The sequence below is a fragment of the Gastrolobium bilobum genome, unplaced genomic scaffold (genome assembly GCF_033153095.1).
Source record: "Gastrolobium bilobum isolate Gb01-03AN ecotype WA unplaced genomic scaffold, APGP_CSIRO_Gbil_v1 utg31077, whole genome shotgun sequence".
Classification (NCBI taxonomy): Eukaryota; Viridiplantae; Streptophyta; class Magnoliopsida; order Fabales; family Fabaceae; genus Gastrolobium; species Gastrolobium bilobum.
In genome coordinates, this window is record NW_026898511.1 from 36371 (window position 1) to 54533 (window position 18163).

Sequence of the window (18163 nt, forward strand, 5' to 3'; positions counted from 1 at the left end):
CGTTTGCCCCTCTTAACTTAACTCGTAGAGTGCTCGCAAAACTGTTTAAAAATCAGCACTTAATGAATGTTCAGAAAAAGGTAATTCGCAAAACGTTTTCAGAATTTTACTCAAAGCACTAACTGATCATAAAAGTCTTAAGACAACAGTAAAATCATAGTTCAACAGTTAATCCAAACTCCTCAAAATAATACAGTCATCCATCAAATAAAACAACAACAGCAGCAAGTCCAAACAGTAGAATTTAACAACAAATATCCAAATAATCCATGTCCTCATATGCTTTTGCGTCCTCCTGCCATTTTATAAAAATAGCAGCCCCAAAGGGGTGAGAAAAATCTCAGTAGTGTGATTGCAAAACCAATATTAAACTAGGCACAAAATTGTAAACAGTCACATCAACATTTCATTTTCCGTTAGCATATCATAGTGCGTATATAACGTCATCATTACGCTCATAGCACCTTCGTGCGCATACTAACATATCATTAGTGCGTATATAACGTCATCATTACGCTCATAGCACCGTCGTTCGCGTACATACACAGTGGATATTCCATAATGGCTCCCTCAAAGGTGAATTCCAACTGTGGCCTATGCGAACAGAAGCCAAGTGTCTCATACCCTGGTACCGAAGGGATGCCTATATGATGCGTGCTCAATCGTATACATATTTATATAAGTATCCTAGTCCATGAACAGCATGAAATTCGTGCATGTATGTCATGATATGCTTCACACACAAACAAGAAACAAATGAATTATGAGATGTATATGCATGACTAGATCATCATCATAATAGCATATCTTTCATGTACTTTCTGTACCAAGCTGCCACATAACAATTACTTCTCATTCATGATTTTCCATCTTGTCACATTCATAGGCAGCATATATATATAGCATATAACAGCACATTAATCCAAGGCACATGTGAGCAACAATTCACAATTCTATACACTAGCTAATAGTCACATTAGGTAATACCACCAAACACTTACCTTATGTCCATGCAATAATCAACAGCACCAAAGTTCAGCTCACTCAATAAGAGTTACGTGCACCTAAATACCTGCGTGACAAGTCAGAATTGATTTCACGTTATGCCTATAATTTATCAACAAATTTTCATGCTTCTAATTCTTATTCTGTAATTTGTTTCTATACATACAATTCGGTTTTTCATGATCCCTAGACTAAGTTGAATTTTCTGACTTAAGAGTTAATACCTCAATTCGATAACAGTGGAAAATCCATATTAGTCCTATAATTTCCAAGTCATTGCCATTCTTCCCATTAATTTATAACATATTACCATAATAAAATCCTAAGTCCCCAACATATACCAATTCGGTTTTAATAAGCCTTTTTATCCTAACACTTTCTGCTTTCACATTAAATTTACCAATGAGTAACAGTGAATAATTTCAACATATGCAGAATCGGGTTTTAGCATTAAAAGGGTGCTGGTGATAATTATTTACATACCCAACTCTCTTAGTCCTAAAGTTGCGCTAAAGGGGTATTTAAGCATTCTGGATATATAAATTCAACACCTTTTTATTAAACGATGTTAATTGTTAACAATTTTTATCAGTGCAAGATCAATAAAAGAAAAATTCTTTTTTTTTTCTCTTTCTTTTTTTGTTTTAAGTTAGTGCAAAATAATCTCAAAAATAGCGAATCATCAAGTTGCCGAAGTTCAAGTGATCCTTAAAATATACGGGTGTCTCGGAAATTGATGTGGTTATGCATGATCTGATAATGGCATAATAAAATAAAATGAATTTACACTAAAAGTGGACTAACATTAATACATCCAATTATCATTATTTAACAATATTTATCTAAATGTTGACAAAATAGCTTCCCATTTTGGCTTTCGATGAAGGAACAAGCAACCACTCTAAATGAAATTCAATTGACTCGAACTGCTAATAAAGGTACTAATGGTGTGTACTTATTTCAGGTATAGTGAGTCACATTGATGCAATTCATTCTGAAAGAATCAAAGCTACAGTCTTGCATAGCCATTGCAGCTATATATACGGGTGTCTTTGAAATTGATGCAACGGGAGAGTGCAGCTGCTAGGTTTTCCAAATCTTCCCTTGTATGAACTGCGCTCAGGGCTACACGCAGCCTAAATAATAGTGATGAAAAGAAAAATAACATGTAAATATGGAAACAACATACAACCAACCAAATAAATGTAAAATATAAAATCATTCATGGGTTTTCACGGAACAGTTTAAGCTTTTGAGAGTGTTTGTTCACGATATGGTATAAGAACTTTTATGAACAAATGGTTTAGAATTCAATTCTTGCATCTCCTATTCTTCTTCAAAAAAGTTAAATTTAATGAACATTTACATTATCCGCTGAATAAGTTAAGCCTTTAGGAGAGTTTGATTGATGACAATTTCTATTTAACTATCAGATTGTAATTCAAGCAAAAATATAGTATATAAACCTGCATGAGTTAGGAGGCACGGTTGGTGGTCTGATTGCAGTCACGTGGAAGCCAGATTGCAATAAATACCTGTTCCAAAAAAGACTAAAATTGCTTAGTGTTGAAGTGCCTAGTTGTGAAGCTGGGAGAGAAAGTGAGGGATGGAAATTTACCGGCTTGCTTGCAGTGCTTTGTCTTCACTGCCTACGATTAGGGATATAATGGGACTTGTAACAGGGATTCCTGTGAGCAAATGAAAGTCTTTCACCCGGTTCCAAATAGCCTTTCTGCGCCATGTCTCAAGTTTCGCCACTTTAACAGCAGCTGGAAAATTGCATCATGTTTTTGACAAATAAGTAATTCCCACAAGAGATGAGTAGCTAAACAGCCTTTTTGCAATTATCCAAGGGTAAGGCTGCGTACAAGGATTACCTCCACCCCACACTCACTAGTCGGGTTTAAAGGGGAGCGATTTTTTTTTTAAGTAATTCCCACAAGAGATGAGTAGCTAAACAGTAACAAAAAGAAATGATAATATTTTAATTTTTAATCTCTAGAAAAATATTCCAAGCTAGATGACAGTCACTTTCACCGTGCTTATACCAAACAGTTCTTCCTTTGCATAAGATTAAAATTACTAACTCTTGTGTAAATGACTCTAGTTTTCACAAATATGCATAACTGTATAGATTGCTTCATCTGAATTCAGGCGGTCCAAATTTGACATTTTCCCTATTAAATTTAAATGATTTACAGATGAGCAATAATGTAAATGCAACAGTCAGGAAAATAGCATTACTCCACTAAATTATAAGATGATTTTGGGAGTGAAAATGATACATAAGAAATCTATCACAGGACTACATTATATAAGGATATAACTTGATAAATATGAAGGACCAGAGTAAGCATAAAATACTTAGAAATACTTAGAAATAGGAGCTACTAACAAATGAATAAAGTGCAAATGAAAATTTCGTTTCCATTTTTTGGAAATCCTATCAATTCAAGTGCAACACTGGAGCTCACCATGAGCAGCAGCAGCAACTGGAACTGGGGTAGCAGTTGAAAATATAAATGAACGACCTCTTGACTGTATTAAGAGCTTCCACCTTTTGCTATAAGAATTCATAGAATAGCAAAAGTCATTGGCAAACTATTCATGAAACATAATTTGTGTTGCACCAATGTTGTGCAGAATCTTATAAAAAAAGCATGAAATCATTATCCCTTACTTTTTAACTTGAGAAGCAAGTGCACTCAAACAGTTACCTGCATGCTATAAATCCTCCATGACAACCTGCAGCTTTACTTAGTGTACCAATGCATATGTCCACATCCTTTTCACAGTTGAACTCCTCAGCAACACCACCACCATTTTGACCACAAACAAATGTTCCATGAGCCTGGATATACGCAGATTTTTATTTTGCTAGTTTAAAGTTGCACTAGACTTTGTAGCAATGAGAAGTCATATTTTTCTTGTATCACTAAAATATTCAGTCAGAAGACAATATATGGCAATCTGAGTGGGTAATTCCTTTCTAGGAACATATATATTATGCTATAACTGTTCTATGATTATTATCTCGAGCTCTTCTTCAGTATTAAAGTTAGTCCAAGGACCATGTACATAACAGTATATGATACTCTTCAGGAAGAAAAAGACATTTGGTAAAACATATTAAGAGGTCTTACATCATCAATGACTAACAAAAACCCATGCTTCTTGCGAAGTTCTGCAAGCTCAACCATTGGTGCGTAGTCTCCATCCATGCTAAACAAGCTGCAACAAATCAGATGAACCTTAATGCACATGTAAAATTATATGCAAAGAAGTATTAGGTAAATGTCAATGTTATAAGGAATATAGAGAAACAATAATAAAAAAAAAAAACCACTCCCAGTTAAACCCGACTAGCGAATGTGGGATGGAGGAAATCCTTATATGCAGCTTTACCCTTGCATAATTGCAAAGAGGCTGTTTCCTGAATTCGAACCCATGACTTTTCAGTCATGAAGAAACAGTTTTACCACTGCTCCGGTTCGTCCCCTTTAATAACAATTAATCACTTCAATATATCTTCAAGGTAGAAATATAGTGATATGCCTCCCTTTTTATTCTTGCAGTTAAAACAGTGATAAAATAGCTCAATCAAAATAATCAGTTATGAGTAACTAGTTTAAATAATGCATAATTTTGGAAAAGCTTTGACTTCTATTTAGGAAACATTTTTTGGCCTTTATGATTTTATCAAAGCATCCAGCAGAATTATTCACAATGGATTTACTCTGGGTGACAAAACTTTTAATATTTACTAAACAAGACATGCTTGCCATCCACTGTCTATTCTCTGGAAAGTAAGTAGATTTGAAGGGGAAGGTGGTACAATAGTTGTCAAATGTAGATTGCGGCCGGTCACGGCTGACTCCGAAAACACTATAGCGGTATAGCAGAATAAACTCTAGATATACCACACATATAAATGCTCAAAACTAAAGACATTCATAATGAAATATATAATCACTGTCATTCCAAACCAAAAAGGGATATCTAAATATTGTCAATTACAATATTCCAGATTCAAATTCTCAAAAGGAACTAATCAGAATCTATCCTGACCTCTGTGTTTGAGTGTGTGTGTGAGAGAGAGATATCAATAAAGCAATTAACTCATACTCACTTCCTGAATATAGAAATTTTACCCCGAAGAATTACCAAGGACCAGCCCCTAATGACTGTTTAAACACATTCTTTTGGAATTCTAATCAGATAAGATAAAAAGTCACCCTCCTAATCAAAGATGTTGTAAATATTAATATTATTTATTTATTTATTATTTGTTGTATTGGGCTTAGCCCATTAGGTCAAGTATTCTAGGTCTTGTATTCTCTATAAATAGAGAACCTTTGTACAAAGTATTTACACAATTCTATAATATATCAGAATACCTTTTTCAAGTTGGTATCAGAGCTCTCGATTCTGAGGGTTCTGCTTCCGCAAATCACCATCTTCAAAAACCAACCTTATTTGCCTCTCGCCGCCGGAAAAAATTTTCGAAGACCTTTTGGATCGTGAGGACCCCTGTTTCACTCCGTTTTCTTAGATCTATCATTCTACGGAGGTTTCTTTTTCATCAGACGACCGAAACAGCTCAAAAAAAAAAAAAAACGGTATTGTTCATCGCGCACTATTCACGCGGTACTGTTCATCGGGTACTGTTCACAAAAAAAAAAAAAAATTTCCTGCTTGTGTTTTTTGTCTCATCTCCATGGATCAGCTTAAACCCGCTATTGATAATATGTGTAAGCCATATGACCGTTCTTTGATCTTATCTGGTAAGAACACACGTTCTACATCTCTTCTTGCTTCTTGCACTGATTTTAAAACCTCATGGATTTTGGATTCTGGTGCAACTGATCATATGGCTTGTCGTACTGAGTTGTTTTGTTCTTATCATCCTACTGTTGGTAGTCATACTATATCCGTAGCTGATGGATCCCATAAATCAGTTATTGGTTCTGGTAACATTCAAATTCAACCTTCCTTGTTTCTTAAGAATGTCCTTTATGTTCCTCAGCTTTCTACTAATCTTATCTCCACTCAAAAGCTTACAACTGATTTGAATTGTTCTATCACATTTTTTCCTTCTCCTTGTGTTATTCAGGATCTTACCACGAAGAAGACAATTGGAGTTGCTAATGAACAGGATGGGTTGTATCATCTCCTTCCAGACCATGCTAGCAAAAATCAGTTATTAATGACACGTCATCCTTCTATTGCAGAGTCTATGATTTGGCTCCATCACAAGCGTCTGGGGCATCCACCATTTAGTCTTTTGAAGTCTATGTTCCCCTCTCTGTTTCTCAATAAGTCGGTTGAGACCTTTCATTGTGATGTTTGTGAATTTGCAAAACACCATCGAGTGTCATTTCCTTCTAGCACTATTAAAAGCGAGGAACTTTTTTCTCTTATCCATTCTGATGTTTGGGGCCCTTCTAAAGTGCACAGTGTTTCAGGTGCAAGGTGGTTTGTTTCTTTTATTGACGATTGTACTCGGGTAACATGGATATACTTGATGAAAGACAAGTCTAAAGTACCAGAGATATTTATTCGGTTTCATCACATGGTTGAGACTCAGTTTGGTAAAGGTATTAAAAAACTCAGATCTGATAATGGTACTGAGTACGTCAATCAACGCCTGTCACAATTCATTTCAAACAGAGGTATGATTCATGAGCTCACATGTGTTGATACCCCTCAACAAAACGGGGTTGCTGAAAGGAAAAATCGTCACCTTCTTGAAGTTGCTAGAGCACTACTTTTCCAGACATCTGTTCCTAGTTCTTATTGGGGAGAAGCAGTGTTAGCTTCAACTTTTTTGATCAACTGTTTACCTTCCCGGGTCCTTAACAATATCAGTCCTATTCATTCCATGACTTCCTTCTTTCCTTCTGTTCCCATATTGCAGAGCCTTCCACAAGAGTGTTTGGATGTGTTGCCTTTGTCCATGTTCATAAACAACATCGGAGTAAGTTGGATCCTAGGGCTCTTAAGTGTGTCTTCCTTGGTTATACCCCTTATAAAAAAGGGTACAAGTGTTATCATCCACCAAGTCGAAAATTTTTTGTTTCTATGGATGTCACCTTTCAAGAATCTGAATCTTATTTCCTGGGTCCTCATCGTCAGGGGGAGAACAGTTCTTCAGAAGACTCGTCCCCTTCCTTCTTTGAGCCTGGATCAGTCTTCTCTCTACCTAGTGTATCTGCTCCTGGTGTGTCAGAACCTTCAAATACTCCTGAGATACGGAAATTTTTGACACCTAAATTGGTATATCAGAAGAGGAAACAACTCATACTGTCTCACCAGCAACCTCAATCGTCTGAAACACTGGTAAGTCCTGAATCTCCTGTTTCTTCTGAGTCTCCTGTTTCTCCTGAATCTCATATTTCTGATCATGATGTTAATACTTCTGATGAGTTACCCATTAATGTTGATTCTGATGATTTGCCCATTGCTCTTAGAAAAGGAAAAAGATCTTGTCACAAGAAAACTTGTTCCTCCTGTCCCTCTTGTACTAAATACCCTATCTCCCACTTTGTTTCCTCTGCTAATCTTTCTGTGCAGCACAAAAGCTTTGTTTCAGCACTAGATTCTATTGCAATTCCAAAATCAGTACATGAAGCTTGAAAGATGGGAATTGGGCTCAAGTCATGCAAGAGGAGATGAATGCGTTGGAAAAAAATAAAACATGGGAGGTTATTGATAGACCCAACGGAAAGAAAGCAGTAGGGTGCAGATGGGTTTATGCCCTGTAATATAATTCTGATGGCACTCTTGAGAGATACAAGGCTCGATTAGTCGCCAAAGGTTACACTCAAACCTATGGCATTGATTATGAAGAAACCTTTGCTCCAGTTGCAAAGATGAATACGGTGAGAATCTTGTTATCCCTTGCTACCCATTATAATTGGGATATAAATCAATTTGATGTGAAAAATGCTTTCCTCAATGGTGAGTTAGAAGAAGAATCTACATGGAAATCCCGCCTAGTTTTGATTTTGTGAAGGGGGAAAATAAAGTTTGTAGATTAAAAAAGGCCTTGTATGGATTGAAGCAGTCACCTCGTGCTTGGTTTGGAAGGTTTACTAAGGTTATGATGACCTTAGGATACAGACAGAGTCAAGGAGATCACACTCTTTTCTTCAAACACTCCCAAAATGGGAAGCTTACTGTGCTCCTTGTATATGTTGATGATATTATTATCACAGGTGATGATTTTGTGGAGAGACAGATTCTGCAGACACGGCTTGCCTCTGAGTTTGAAGTCAAAGACCTTGGGAAACTGAGATATTTCCTAGGGATAGAAGTAGCTCATTCAAGCAAAGGAATTTTTCTCAGTCAGAGGAAATATGTTTTGGATCTTCTCAAAGAAGCAGGAAAGCTCGGGTGTAAACCCTCTAATACTCCTATTGAGCAGAATCACAAGATAGGCTTTGAAGAGGAGAGTCCTCCAGTTGATAAAGGACAATATCAACGGCTAGTTGGGAAATTGATATATCTGGCCCATACTAGACCAGACTTAGCTTATGCTGTTAGTGTTGTCAGTCAGTTTATGCATGATCTAAAGGAGAAACACATGCAGGCAGTGGAGAGAATTTTTCAGTATCTTAATGCTACTCCTGGTAAAGGACTGTTATTCTGGCGAGATGGCAATCTCTCTTTAGAAGTCTACACTGATGTTGATTATGCTGGAACTGTGACGGACCGTCGTTCTACCACTGGTTATTGTATGTTTCTTTGTGGTAATTTGGTGACATGGAGAAGTAAGAAACAAGATGTGGTTGTCAGATCAAGTGCAGAGGCTGAATTTCGAACCATGGCTCAAGGCATTTGTGAGTTACTATGGCTGAAAATTATACTTGATGATCTCAAAATAAAATGTGAGGGACCAATGAAGTTGCTATGTGATAATAAGTCAGCTATTTGTATAGCTCATAATCCGGTTCAACATGATCGGACTAAACATATTGAGGTCGACCGCCATTTCATCAAAGAGAAACTTGATAGCGGGTTGATTACCACACCCTACATTCCCACCGGGCGCCAATTAGCTGATGTATTGACAAAGGGACTTCCTTCAGATAGATTTCAAGAGCTTACTAGCAAGCTGGGAATGATAAATATCTATTCCCCAGCTTGAGGGGGAGTGTTGTAAATATTAATATTATTTATTTATTTATTATTTGTTGTATTGGGCTTAGCCCATTAGGTCAAGTATTCTAGGTCTTGTATTTTCTATAAATAGAGAACCTTTGTACAAAGTATTTACACAATTCTATAATATATCAGTTCTATACCAGCCCCTAATGACTTTTTAAACACATTCTTTTGGAATTCTAATCAGATAAGATAAAAAGGCACCCTCCTAATCAAAGATATTTTCAAGAAAATATATCTCCATTAATCATTATCAACTAACTGCTGTCAACAGCAAGCATAAAAAGCTACTTTGGAGAAAATTCAACAAGTGTATAAAGTAAACATAAACATATGATTTATTAATGGGTTCACTTTTTCTGCAGTTACTGCAGATAAGTTATCTGCAGTAAGTCCAATACAACATCGTTTTGGGGCGGAAATTATGGTGTTTTTGTAATTTTAATTTATTTCAAAGTTATAATAGTCTTTTTATTTATAATTTTTTAAGATTTCAATACCAAAACGACGGCGTTTTGGAAATAAATGCAGATAACTTATCTGCATTAACTGCAGAAATATTTTTCCATTTATTAATTCTAAAATAGTTATAAAATTTGTCATCCCCAAAGATTGTCCGGGAAAAAAGTAGGAGGAGAAATTTATGTATTGTAGCCCTCAACATGCAAAACTTGTTTAGGTTATGTGTGAGGAAATATATGCATATAACACAGTAGTTATTTTAAACCTTGAACAATTTTTCCAGAGTTCTATTATGCAAGTAACAGAATGACTAACCTGTCAGTCACCACAACTTTCCTCCTCATTCTGCAATTTGATCTGTTAAAATTATAGATGTCACGACAATGTCAACATATTGAGAGACTGGACCAGAAGTGGAAAAGAGTAGAATATGCAAATTTCAGGAAAAGGTGAAACGTACAAGAGCGTATTGAGGTGGGACATGTCACAATGTCTATAAATGTAGACCTTTACACTTTTTTGCCGCTCAGCAAGACGGATACCATCAATTATTGATGCATGGTTCAATACATCCGAAAAGACAGCAATCTTTTCATCCTCTGAAGGTATGCTATTCCCAGCTAAGAGAGAACCAATACTTCCTATTGCTGTCATCAAGGCCATATTGGCAGCAAACCCTGTGGGACAAAGAAGGCAATCCTATAGCATGGATTTTAAACCAAAATCGGGTCAGCATTTCATACAATCCAGACTTATAGTCACATATGGGTCCTTTCTTCAATTCATTATACAATAAGTGGGTCTCAAAAGGATGTAACCATAAGTTCCTTAGAATCAAAAGAAGGTGGACAGAGAAAATATATATGACTCCAGTGGGATTAATTTATACTTAGCAACTTATAAGTAGATTCAATCATGATAATTGATGCCATAATTATAAGTAATTAAAAATGGTAATAAAATAAAGAAAATTATAATTATCTCAACTTTGCAAAGACCGTATCAAGTATTAATTCCCTAAAAATAGATTAATCAACATTCAGGGACATCAACAAAGTAATAACAATCACCCTAACACAACCAGTGTGATCAAGCTTTACGAGAACTGTTTTCCTCATCAATAAAATATATCACTTTGAAGTTCGAACACCTCTTTTACCCATAGTCTTCACTAAAAATCACTAAGATCAAGTAATGCTCAAACTAGGACAAAAGACTAATCACAAGTATGCATCAAGTTGTCAACTGAGCATCATTTCACAGTATTTAATTATACCAAAGAATGGCAAATGATTCTAGATTCTCAAGTTTAATCATAACATTCAATTAAGTACTCTTCAGTCAGGCTACAAAGAAGAACTACTAACAAAAACAGAACATTTTAAGGAGTTCAGTCCTTACCTCTTTCTTCTTCAAATCTGCCAGGCTAGATTCTAGCAGCCTATGATAATTGGTATATCCACAAATAAGAGCAGAACCCCTTGGTCCCATTCCATGTTCTTGGGCTGCCTGATTTAGAACAATGACCATAATTGCAATGAGCATAAATAAACTAAGAAAACCAAAGAAACAAAGATGGATGGGAACTCAAAAATCATTCAAAATTCACAAGCACACCTTTGCAGCAGCTCTTCCAATAGTTGGATGGGAACTCAAGCCTAGATAATCATTTCCAGAAAACAAAATCAACTTTTTAAACTTCTCATGATATGCCCCTGGTTCATCATCATCAGCAACTGCACTATAAACAATCTCATCACCTAAACCCCAGCCCCCCAAAAAGCAAAAGGATGCATGGTTCACGTCAGTAATCAGAACAAAACGCAATATGTCCAATAAACTTGAAAAAACAAGGTAAACCCCATATATGAGAATGACAAGAATGATGAACTATGAATGAGAAAAAGAAAAAAAACCTTAACAACTTAACATAACAAGCACTCTCGCACATTCATTAGAACTGCAACATGTAATGTTCACCCATAAAAAAACACAAAGTTATAAAGGGTACCAGAACTTGGGGTGTCATGCATCCATCTATGAAACGTGGTTTCACCAATCTCCACTTCAACAGAAGACCGGTCCCATTGCTGCATTTCATCGAACACCTCGAATGCACCTTCGTTCACCCCAAGTTGCAGAGACTCTGATACATTCTCAATGGGCACTCGGTGTTTCTCCTTGCGGAGGAAAATGGGTCTCAGAGATCGAACGACCTTGAGTGAGTCAAGGGTTGCAAGTGCCTCTCCGACCCAGTTGTCCCACAATGCACTTGGTGTCTCCATTGGCGCACAGAATGGTGGTTTGGGTTTGTTCTTTGTTGAGTAACAGTTTGCATAGAGAAATGGAAAGGTGTTGAATTAGTAAGCGTAGTTTGGTTGGTTTGGGTTTTGGCTTGGGGCTGTTTCTCACGTCACATGCAACAACCCTTCTCTATGTCTTTATTCTACTAAGCAACTTTTGAACTTTCTTCCTCGTGACTCGTGGTCATTGTCAAACTCAAAAGGCTCCAAATTCCAATTTGGTTTGTGCCTTTTCGAGAACTTGAGAAGACTCCATTTTCTCTAATTTGTCTTTCATTGCATAAATCAATTTAGGACAACCTTAAATATCTACTTATTTGCAAATTTTAATGAGCTCGTTTGAATGATATTTTTTTCTCCAAAAGTTATTTTTTATAAAAAAAAAAAAAAATCACTTCTTAGAAAATGTTTATTTGGATGCTTGCTTTTAAAAAAAAGCATAAGTCATAAAAAAAAATCAATTTTTTTTGTTTTGGAAGCCAAAGCTTCTAAAAAAGGCAGAAGTTAAAAGTAATTTCTTTCAAAAATCAAATATTTTTTAAAAAAATTAAATAACTTTAACTTTTGTAAAAGTAGGAACATTAAATTTTAAAGAACATAAAAAAAATTAATAAGATTTAATAAAATTTATTTAGAGAGAATAAATATTGGATTTTACTTAATAAATAAAAATATTTTTATAATGAAATTTATATTTTAATGAGTGATTATTGGATTTCACTAAGTGATTACTAAAATTGAAAATGAAGATATATAATAGATGTTGGCCTCGTGCTTTTGGTTCAAGTTAGAATAATACTCAAAACACTTAATTAATATTAATTAAGCCCAAGGAAAATATAGTTTTTTTAAGAGTAAACACCTTTTTTGGTCCCTGACAATATCTACATAATCCTTTTTAGTCTCTGGTAATAAAAAAGGACCAAATTGGTCCCTAAAATTATGAAAAAAGGGGTCACGTTAGTCCTTCTGTCAACTCCTCTGTCACGGTCAAACTAACGGTGCCCATGTGGCACGTTAGTCTGCTGACGGGGACTGGACGGTTGGCACGTTGGAACTACAAACGACGACGTTTTCTTCAAAATGGGTTGCAATGTGTGTAATGGAGACGACGACGTCGTTTCCTCTTCTGATAATGAACCCTAATAATGAAAAAACCCCAAATTCCTTCAATCGAACCCTAAACCGGAAACTCCATCCCCTAAACATCAATACGCCCCCAAAATGTCTGCACTTTGATGATTGAAACTCGACAACAGTAAAACCCATCAACCGGATTTCTGGGCGTGGGAGAAGATGAGTGTTTCTTCTGGCATGGGAGTAAATCAATGGAGGGAAGAACAATGACAAGGACCGCCGGTTGGAGGTGCAAATGTGGGAGACAAAGTATTGTCTATACCTCCAAAACTGAGAGGAACCCAAACAGGGCTTTCCTTGGCTGTTCTAATTTCAAGGTATGAATTTGTAATCTGCCCCTTTATTGAGTTGGAACACTTGCTAACCGTGGTTTTTTTTTTGCAGGAGAAGAAGCCCTATTGTGATTTTTTTTAGATGGGTAGATGACATGTGTAATGAACCCATGGAGCTGGAAGAAGCAAGAATTCACACTGTGGAGTTGGATGTTGCTGAAATTAACTTCAAGTTTAAATATGTGGAGATGGTGATGAGAGAGCAAGATGTGAAGATTACTGAGCAAGGAATGAAGCTTCATCAGCAGGAAAGAAAACTGAATGATGTATACCTGAAGATGGTGGAGGAGTTAGATAGGATGGACAAAAAAATTAGGATAGTTGATAGGTCAGCTAGGGTCTTAGGTGCTTGTGTTGGTGTGATCATGATCTGTATGTTTGTTGTTAGTGTGGTAAAAGTGAAAACAAGTGACCCAAATGTATTTTTCCTTCAGTGAATTGTAATGAGTACTCCTTCTTTATGTTATACAAATTATGTGTTAGTGTCAATCTGTTTGTGTGTATTATTAGAAAAGCCTTGAAGGATAAAAGATTGCTACATTGTATCACAAACAGATATAGATTGCTACTGATATAGATGCATAACTCATGACATTGCTGATGCAGAAGTTGCATACTGTTATGCATATTTTGTTACTGATTGCAAAACACGAGGACCATTTAGGTCCCTGGCAATGTTACTCGAGGGTCGTTTTGGTCCCTGACAAAGTGCATGGGGCACTTATTGGTCCCTGATTCCAGAATTATAGGACATGAGTTCTTGATGTCCAAATCAACAAAATGCAGCACTCATTTTAACATCAGAAACATATTATGTCCCTGACTTATATGCTTTGCTATCAGAAATGCACTTAACATCAGAAATGCAGTATGTAAGGGTTCAAATTGGTCCCTCACAATGAGTTTCGGGGTCCTAATTGGTCCCTGCAACCAGAAAATTGGGCATGATCTATATTGCCAGTAACACAGCACAAACCTGCACCAGAATGCAAATATGGCAGCTAAATGACCAACAACAAGCTACATCTCTTAGAAAACATAAGAACCAGAAAATGCATTTATGACATGCATCAACCCTGCCACATAATAGCTGCAACATTCATCAACCTGTGAACCAAAATAAATTGCACTTAACATCCAAAAGTAAAGCCATATGGAATGACCAGTAACCAGAAAATATGGCCTTGCATAAACCTGCACAAACCAGTAACCAGAAAATATGGTAGCTACATGACCATGCCTCAGCTAATTGACCAACTCAGTTAAAAACATAAAATGGACATGAAATTATCACATTCATCAACCCTGCCACATAACATGCATATCCAGAATATAACCAGTTACACATAATTGTCTTCCTAGAACTAGAAACTAGTAGTGCATTACAAATAAAAGCCAACTAATAGGAATCATAAGTGAGACCTATAAGTACAATATGGCCATGCATAAAAAAAATTACATTATAACTGTATAAGGCCTCCAAAAACAAATGGCCAGAATTTACAAAAAAATCCCATTATATCCACTCCTTGTCAGTTGGCTCATGCACTACTCCCTTGTTCTTCTTCATCAGCAGCTCATTTTGTTGAGGATGGCCTTGGTGTCCTGAAACCAGGTGTTGTCATGAAGTGCAAAAATCTACTTCGTGTGCCACTGCTTGCTGCCTTCATTGTCTCTTCAGTCAACACTGCATTTGCTTCTTCTGGAATTGAAGGAGGAGGGCTGCCTCCTCTCAAGTTGCCTTAATGGGGCTGAGAACTACCAACTGCTGAAGGGCCTCCTTGACTTAATGGGATTTCATCTACTGAGTCAGAGCCAATCCTCACAGATTGTGGTCTTGCTTGGCTTTTATCTGTTTTGGAAGCTGGTGGCCCCTTACAACTCTTGGCATAGTGTCCAGTCTGACCACATTTAGTACACTTGGCTGCATATGTCCTTTTAACTTTCTTTGTCATGCTCCCTTGGTCTTCAGTTGGGTCCTTCTTCCTGTGTTTCTTGGGACGCCCAATTGGCCTTTTAAGTTTTGGTGGAAGAGGTTTGGGTTCATCTGATGCAGGCCAATACTTGTCTGAATTCACTGTGTTTAAGGTGTGCGCATATGTGGCATGCAATGCATCCACTGTAAGCCATTGATGGACACAGTTCTCGACTGGTTTGTTTTTGTGACAAATGGCTGCTATAGCATGCTCACAAGGCAGTCCAGTCAACTGCCATGCATTGTATGCACATGTATGTGTTGTTAAATTCACTCCAACTCTATCACCTCTCCCACTGACCTCATACATATCTTGCTGCAAATTTCCAGTCCAAGTTGGTGTCCATGAATTGCTAAGTACCTTTAACTGATCCAGTTTCTTTTGCTGAGCAGGAGCAATTTTACCCCGAACAGTTCCTAACACCCTCTAATGTGCAGCCATCCTCCTCATAATGTAGCATCTCAATTCCTCTAATAGAGTGATAATTGATTTTGACCTATGTCCAACAATTTTGGCATTCCATACCTCTGCCATGTTGTTTGTGATATTATCACATTTCGGCCAGTGGCTGAAATAAGCTTTCACCCAACTTGAGGGCTGAATGTTATCCAAGTACTTCCATGCAGCCTCATTCTTCCCTTTCAACCGTGCCATTGACTGCTGGAACTGTGGGACAGTGGTGCATCTTGAACACTCCCAGACCATGGCTCGAATTGCCTTGTCTTTCCACTGCTTTATGAAGTTCTTCCAAACATGCTGCACACAAAAACGATGATATGCACCAGGCATCACCTCTTGTAGTGCTGTTATCTGCCTCTACACACAGACACAAAAAAAAAACAAAAAAACCAATAAGCAATACAGTGAGATCAGATTCAGTGAAGGAAAAACAGAGTAAACAAATAAAATAAGCAAAACAAACCTTCTGTTGGTCAGAAATAAAATTCCACCCAAACACTGCGTGAGGGCCAATGTCTTCCTGTAAAAGGGTTAAAAACCACTTCCAGTTCTCTTTTGTTTCACTATCAACAACTGCATATGCGATGACATAGAAGCTTTTGTTGGCATCCTCCCCAACTACACTTAACAATGACCTCCATAATATCCTTTCAAGAAACATCCATCCAAACCAATTAAGGGCCTGCAGCCAGCTTTGAACCCTCTCTTGCATGCATCCAGACAAATGTACAACTTAGAAAATATGGGTGAAGAGTGCGGATCAGGTTGTGGGATCACTTGCATTTGACATGTAGACCCTAGATTGCTTCTCAATAGCTCACCTAAGTAGTCTCTCAATTTTGCATACTGTTCTTTTTCACCCCCTTCTATTTTGGCCTTGGCTTTATGAAGTTCCTTTGTCACTTTCTTCAAATGGACATGAACTTTGTACTCCTCTTTCATGTGGTCGTAGGCCTCAACCCTTGTCATGTTCGGCTGTGTCATTAGCCTTTTTTCTAATTTCTTTGCAACCCAATCCCTACTAGCCCTCTTGCTTCTAAAAAGTCTGCAGCAAGTGTGGATGTCATTAAAAGTTTTGACTTGGAAAGCTGCCATCTTGTTGTTCCACGCACAGTAAATCATCCGATCACATTCATCATTACTACACTTTGCTCGGGCTTTGACTTTGTCATTCTTCAGCCACTTGAATTGTCTTCCTAGATCAATACTATAGTCTTTGACAACATTTTTAAATTCTTGAAGACTCACAAACTCCATCCCCAGCTCTAAGTGTACATGACCAAACTCCTCATGCACATTAAACTTTGGATTGACAACATTTCCATCCTCCTCATCACCACTTGAAGGAGGCGTGTTCAACTCTTCAGAGTTATACCCATACCCACCCTCCTCGAAAGACATTGACTTCTCCTCCTCTTCCATTGTATCTTCCCCTGCCACATCTTCAACCTCCTTTTTTTCTTCTTGTTTTGCTTTTATTGTCCAGCAGCTTTACCCTTCCCCTTGCACTCTTCCTCACTCTCTGTTTCTGTATCATACATAGGCAGAGGAGGTTTATATGGCTCATCCTCCACACTATCATCTGAGTCAGTAGAAAACCCATCACCATCTCCACTATCATCATCATCACCATTTCCACTATCATCCTCAATACCACCTCCACTATCATCCTCATCCCCATCACTGCCTTCCACGGGTGCAGGTGCAATAATATCAGGGATGGAAATGCAATGATCAAAATATATTTCTATGAAGTTCTCATTACTTAATGCAGCCTTTACCATCTCCACAATATCAGAGTCCGTACTTAGAGGCCTTAAACCACTTTCTAAATCCATTGCGTTTGGCATGAGCCACAACATCTGATCACATTTCTCATACCCATAACCCTTGAACAGAGTATCAAGGTCACGCAGGTTGACAAAGTCAGCATCCATCTCAAGTAAGTCATCCACTTTTCCATTTGCATAAGTTAGGACCCCTTTATCATCTCTGATTAACACACCCCCATGATGATACCTTATCACTATATATTCATCCATTTGAAAAAAAAAAACATACACCATGACAGTTATTTCACAACTTCCACAAACCAATCATATTTTAACAACAATTCTAGCCATTTGCATATATAAATTAACACGGGAATGTTAACACACAGGGTTGTAAATTGCAACAAAAAAATTCACATTTACAATAAATTCACATTTACAATAAATTCACATTTACAATAAATTAATGCTAACAACAGGTCCACAAAGCAATTTAAAAATGCCAATAACCCTATACATCAGACTCAACACTCCGTGTAACCATACAAGCC

General features: G+C 37.1%; 2 protein-coding genes across 3 annotated transcripts; both read right to left on the reverse strand.

The window, feature by feature from the left end:
- Positions 1–1809: 1809 nt before the first annotated feature.
- Positions 1810–12082, reverse strand: LOC133316992 (8-amino-7-oxononanoate synthase). Of its 2 annotated transcripts, none has more exons than XM_061518789.1 (11): positions 11645–12082; positions 11251–11291; positions 11035–11142; positions 10094–10332; positions 9949–9990; positions 4149–4236; positions 3723–3856; positions 3480–3568; positions 2624–2774; positions 2472–2540; positions 1810–2141 (listed from the first exon to the last, which is right to left on the reverse strand). In XM_061518789.1, exons 1-11 carry the CDS (start codon positions 11916–11918, stop codon positions 2015–2017), a joined length of 1362 nt encoding a protein of 453 aa, XP_061374773.1. In that variant the 5' UTR covers positions 11919–12082; the 3' UTR covers positions 1810–2014. The 2 variants fall into 2 exon arrangements, with proteins under 2 accessions (XP_061374773.1, XP_061374772.1); XM_061518788.1 differs by having other exon boundaries at positions 11251–11393.
- Positions 12083–15147: 3065 nt separating this feature from the next.
- LOC133316994 (uncharacterized) lies at positions 15148–17262 on the reverse strand. The gene is made up of 4 exons (XM_061518793.1): positions 16662–17262; positions 16304–16545; positions 15907–16197; positions 15148–15807 (listed from the first exon to the last, which is right to left on the reverse strand). Exons 1-4 carry the CDS (start codon positions 17260–17262, stop codon positions 15148–15150), a joined length of 1794 nt encoding a protein of 597 aa, XP_061374777.1.
- Between the last annotated feature and the right edge of the window lie 901 nt (positions 17263–18163).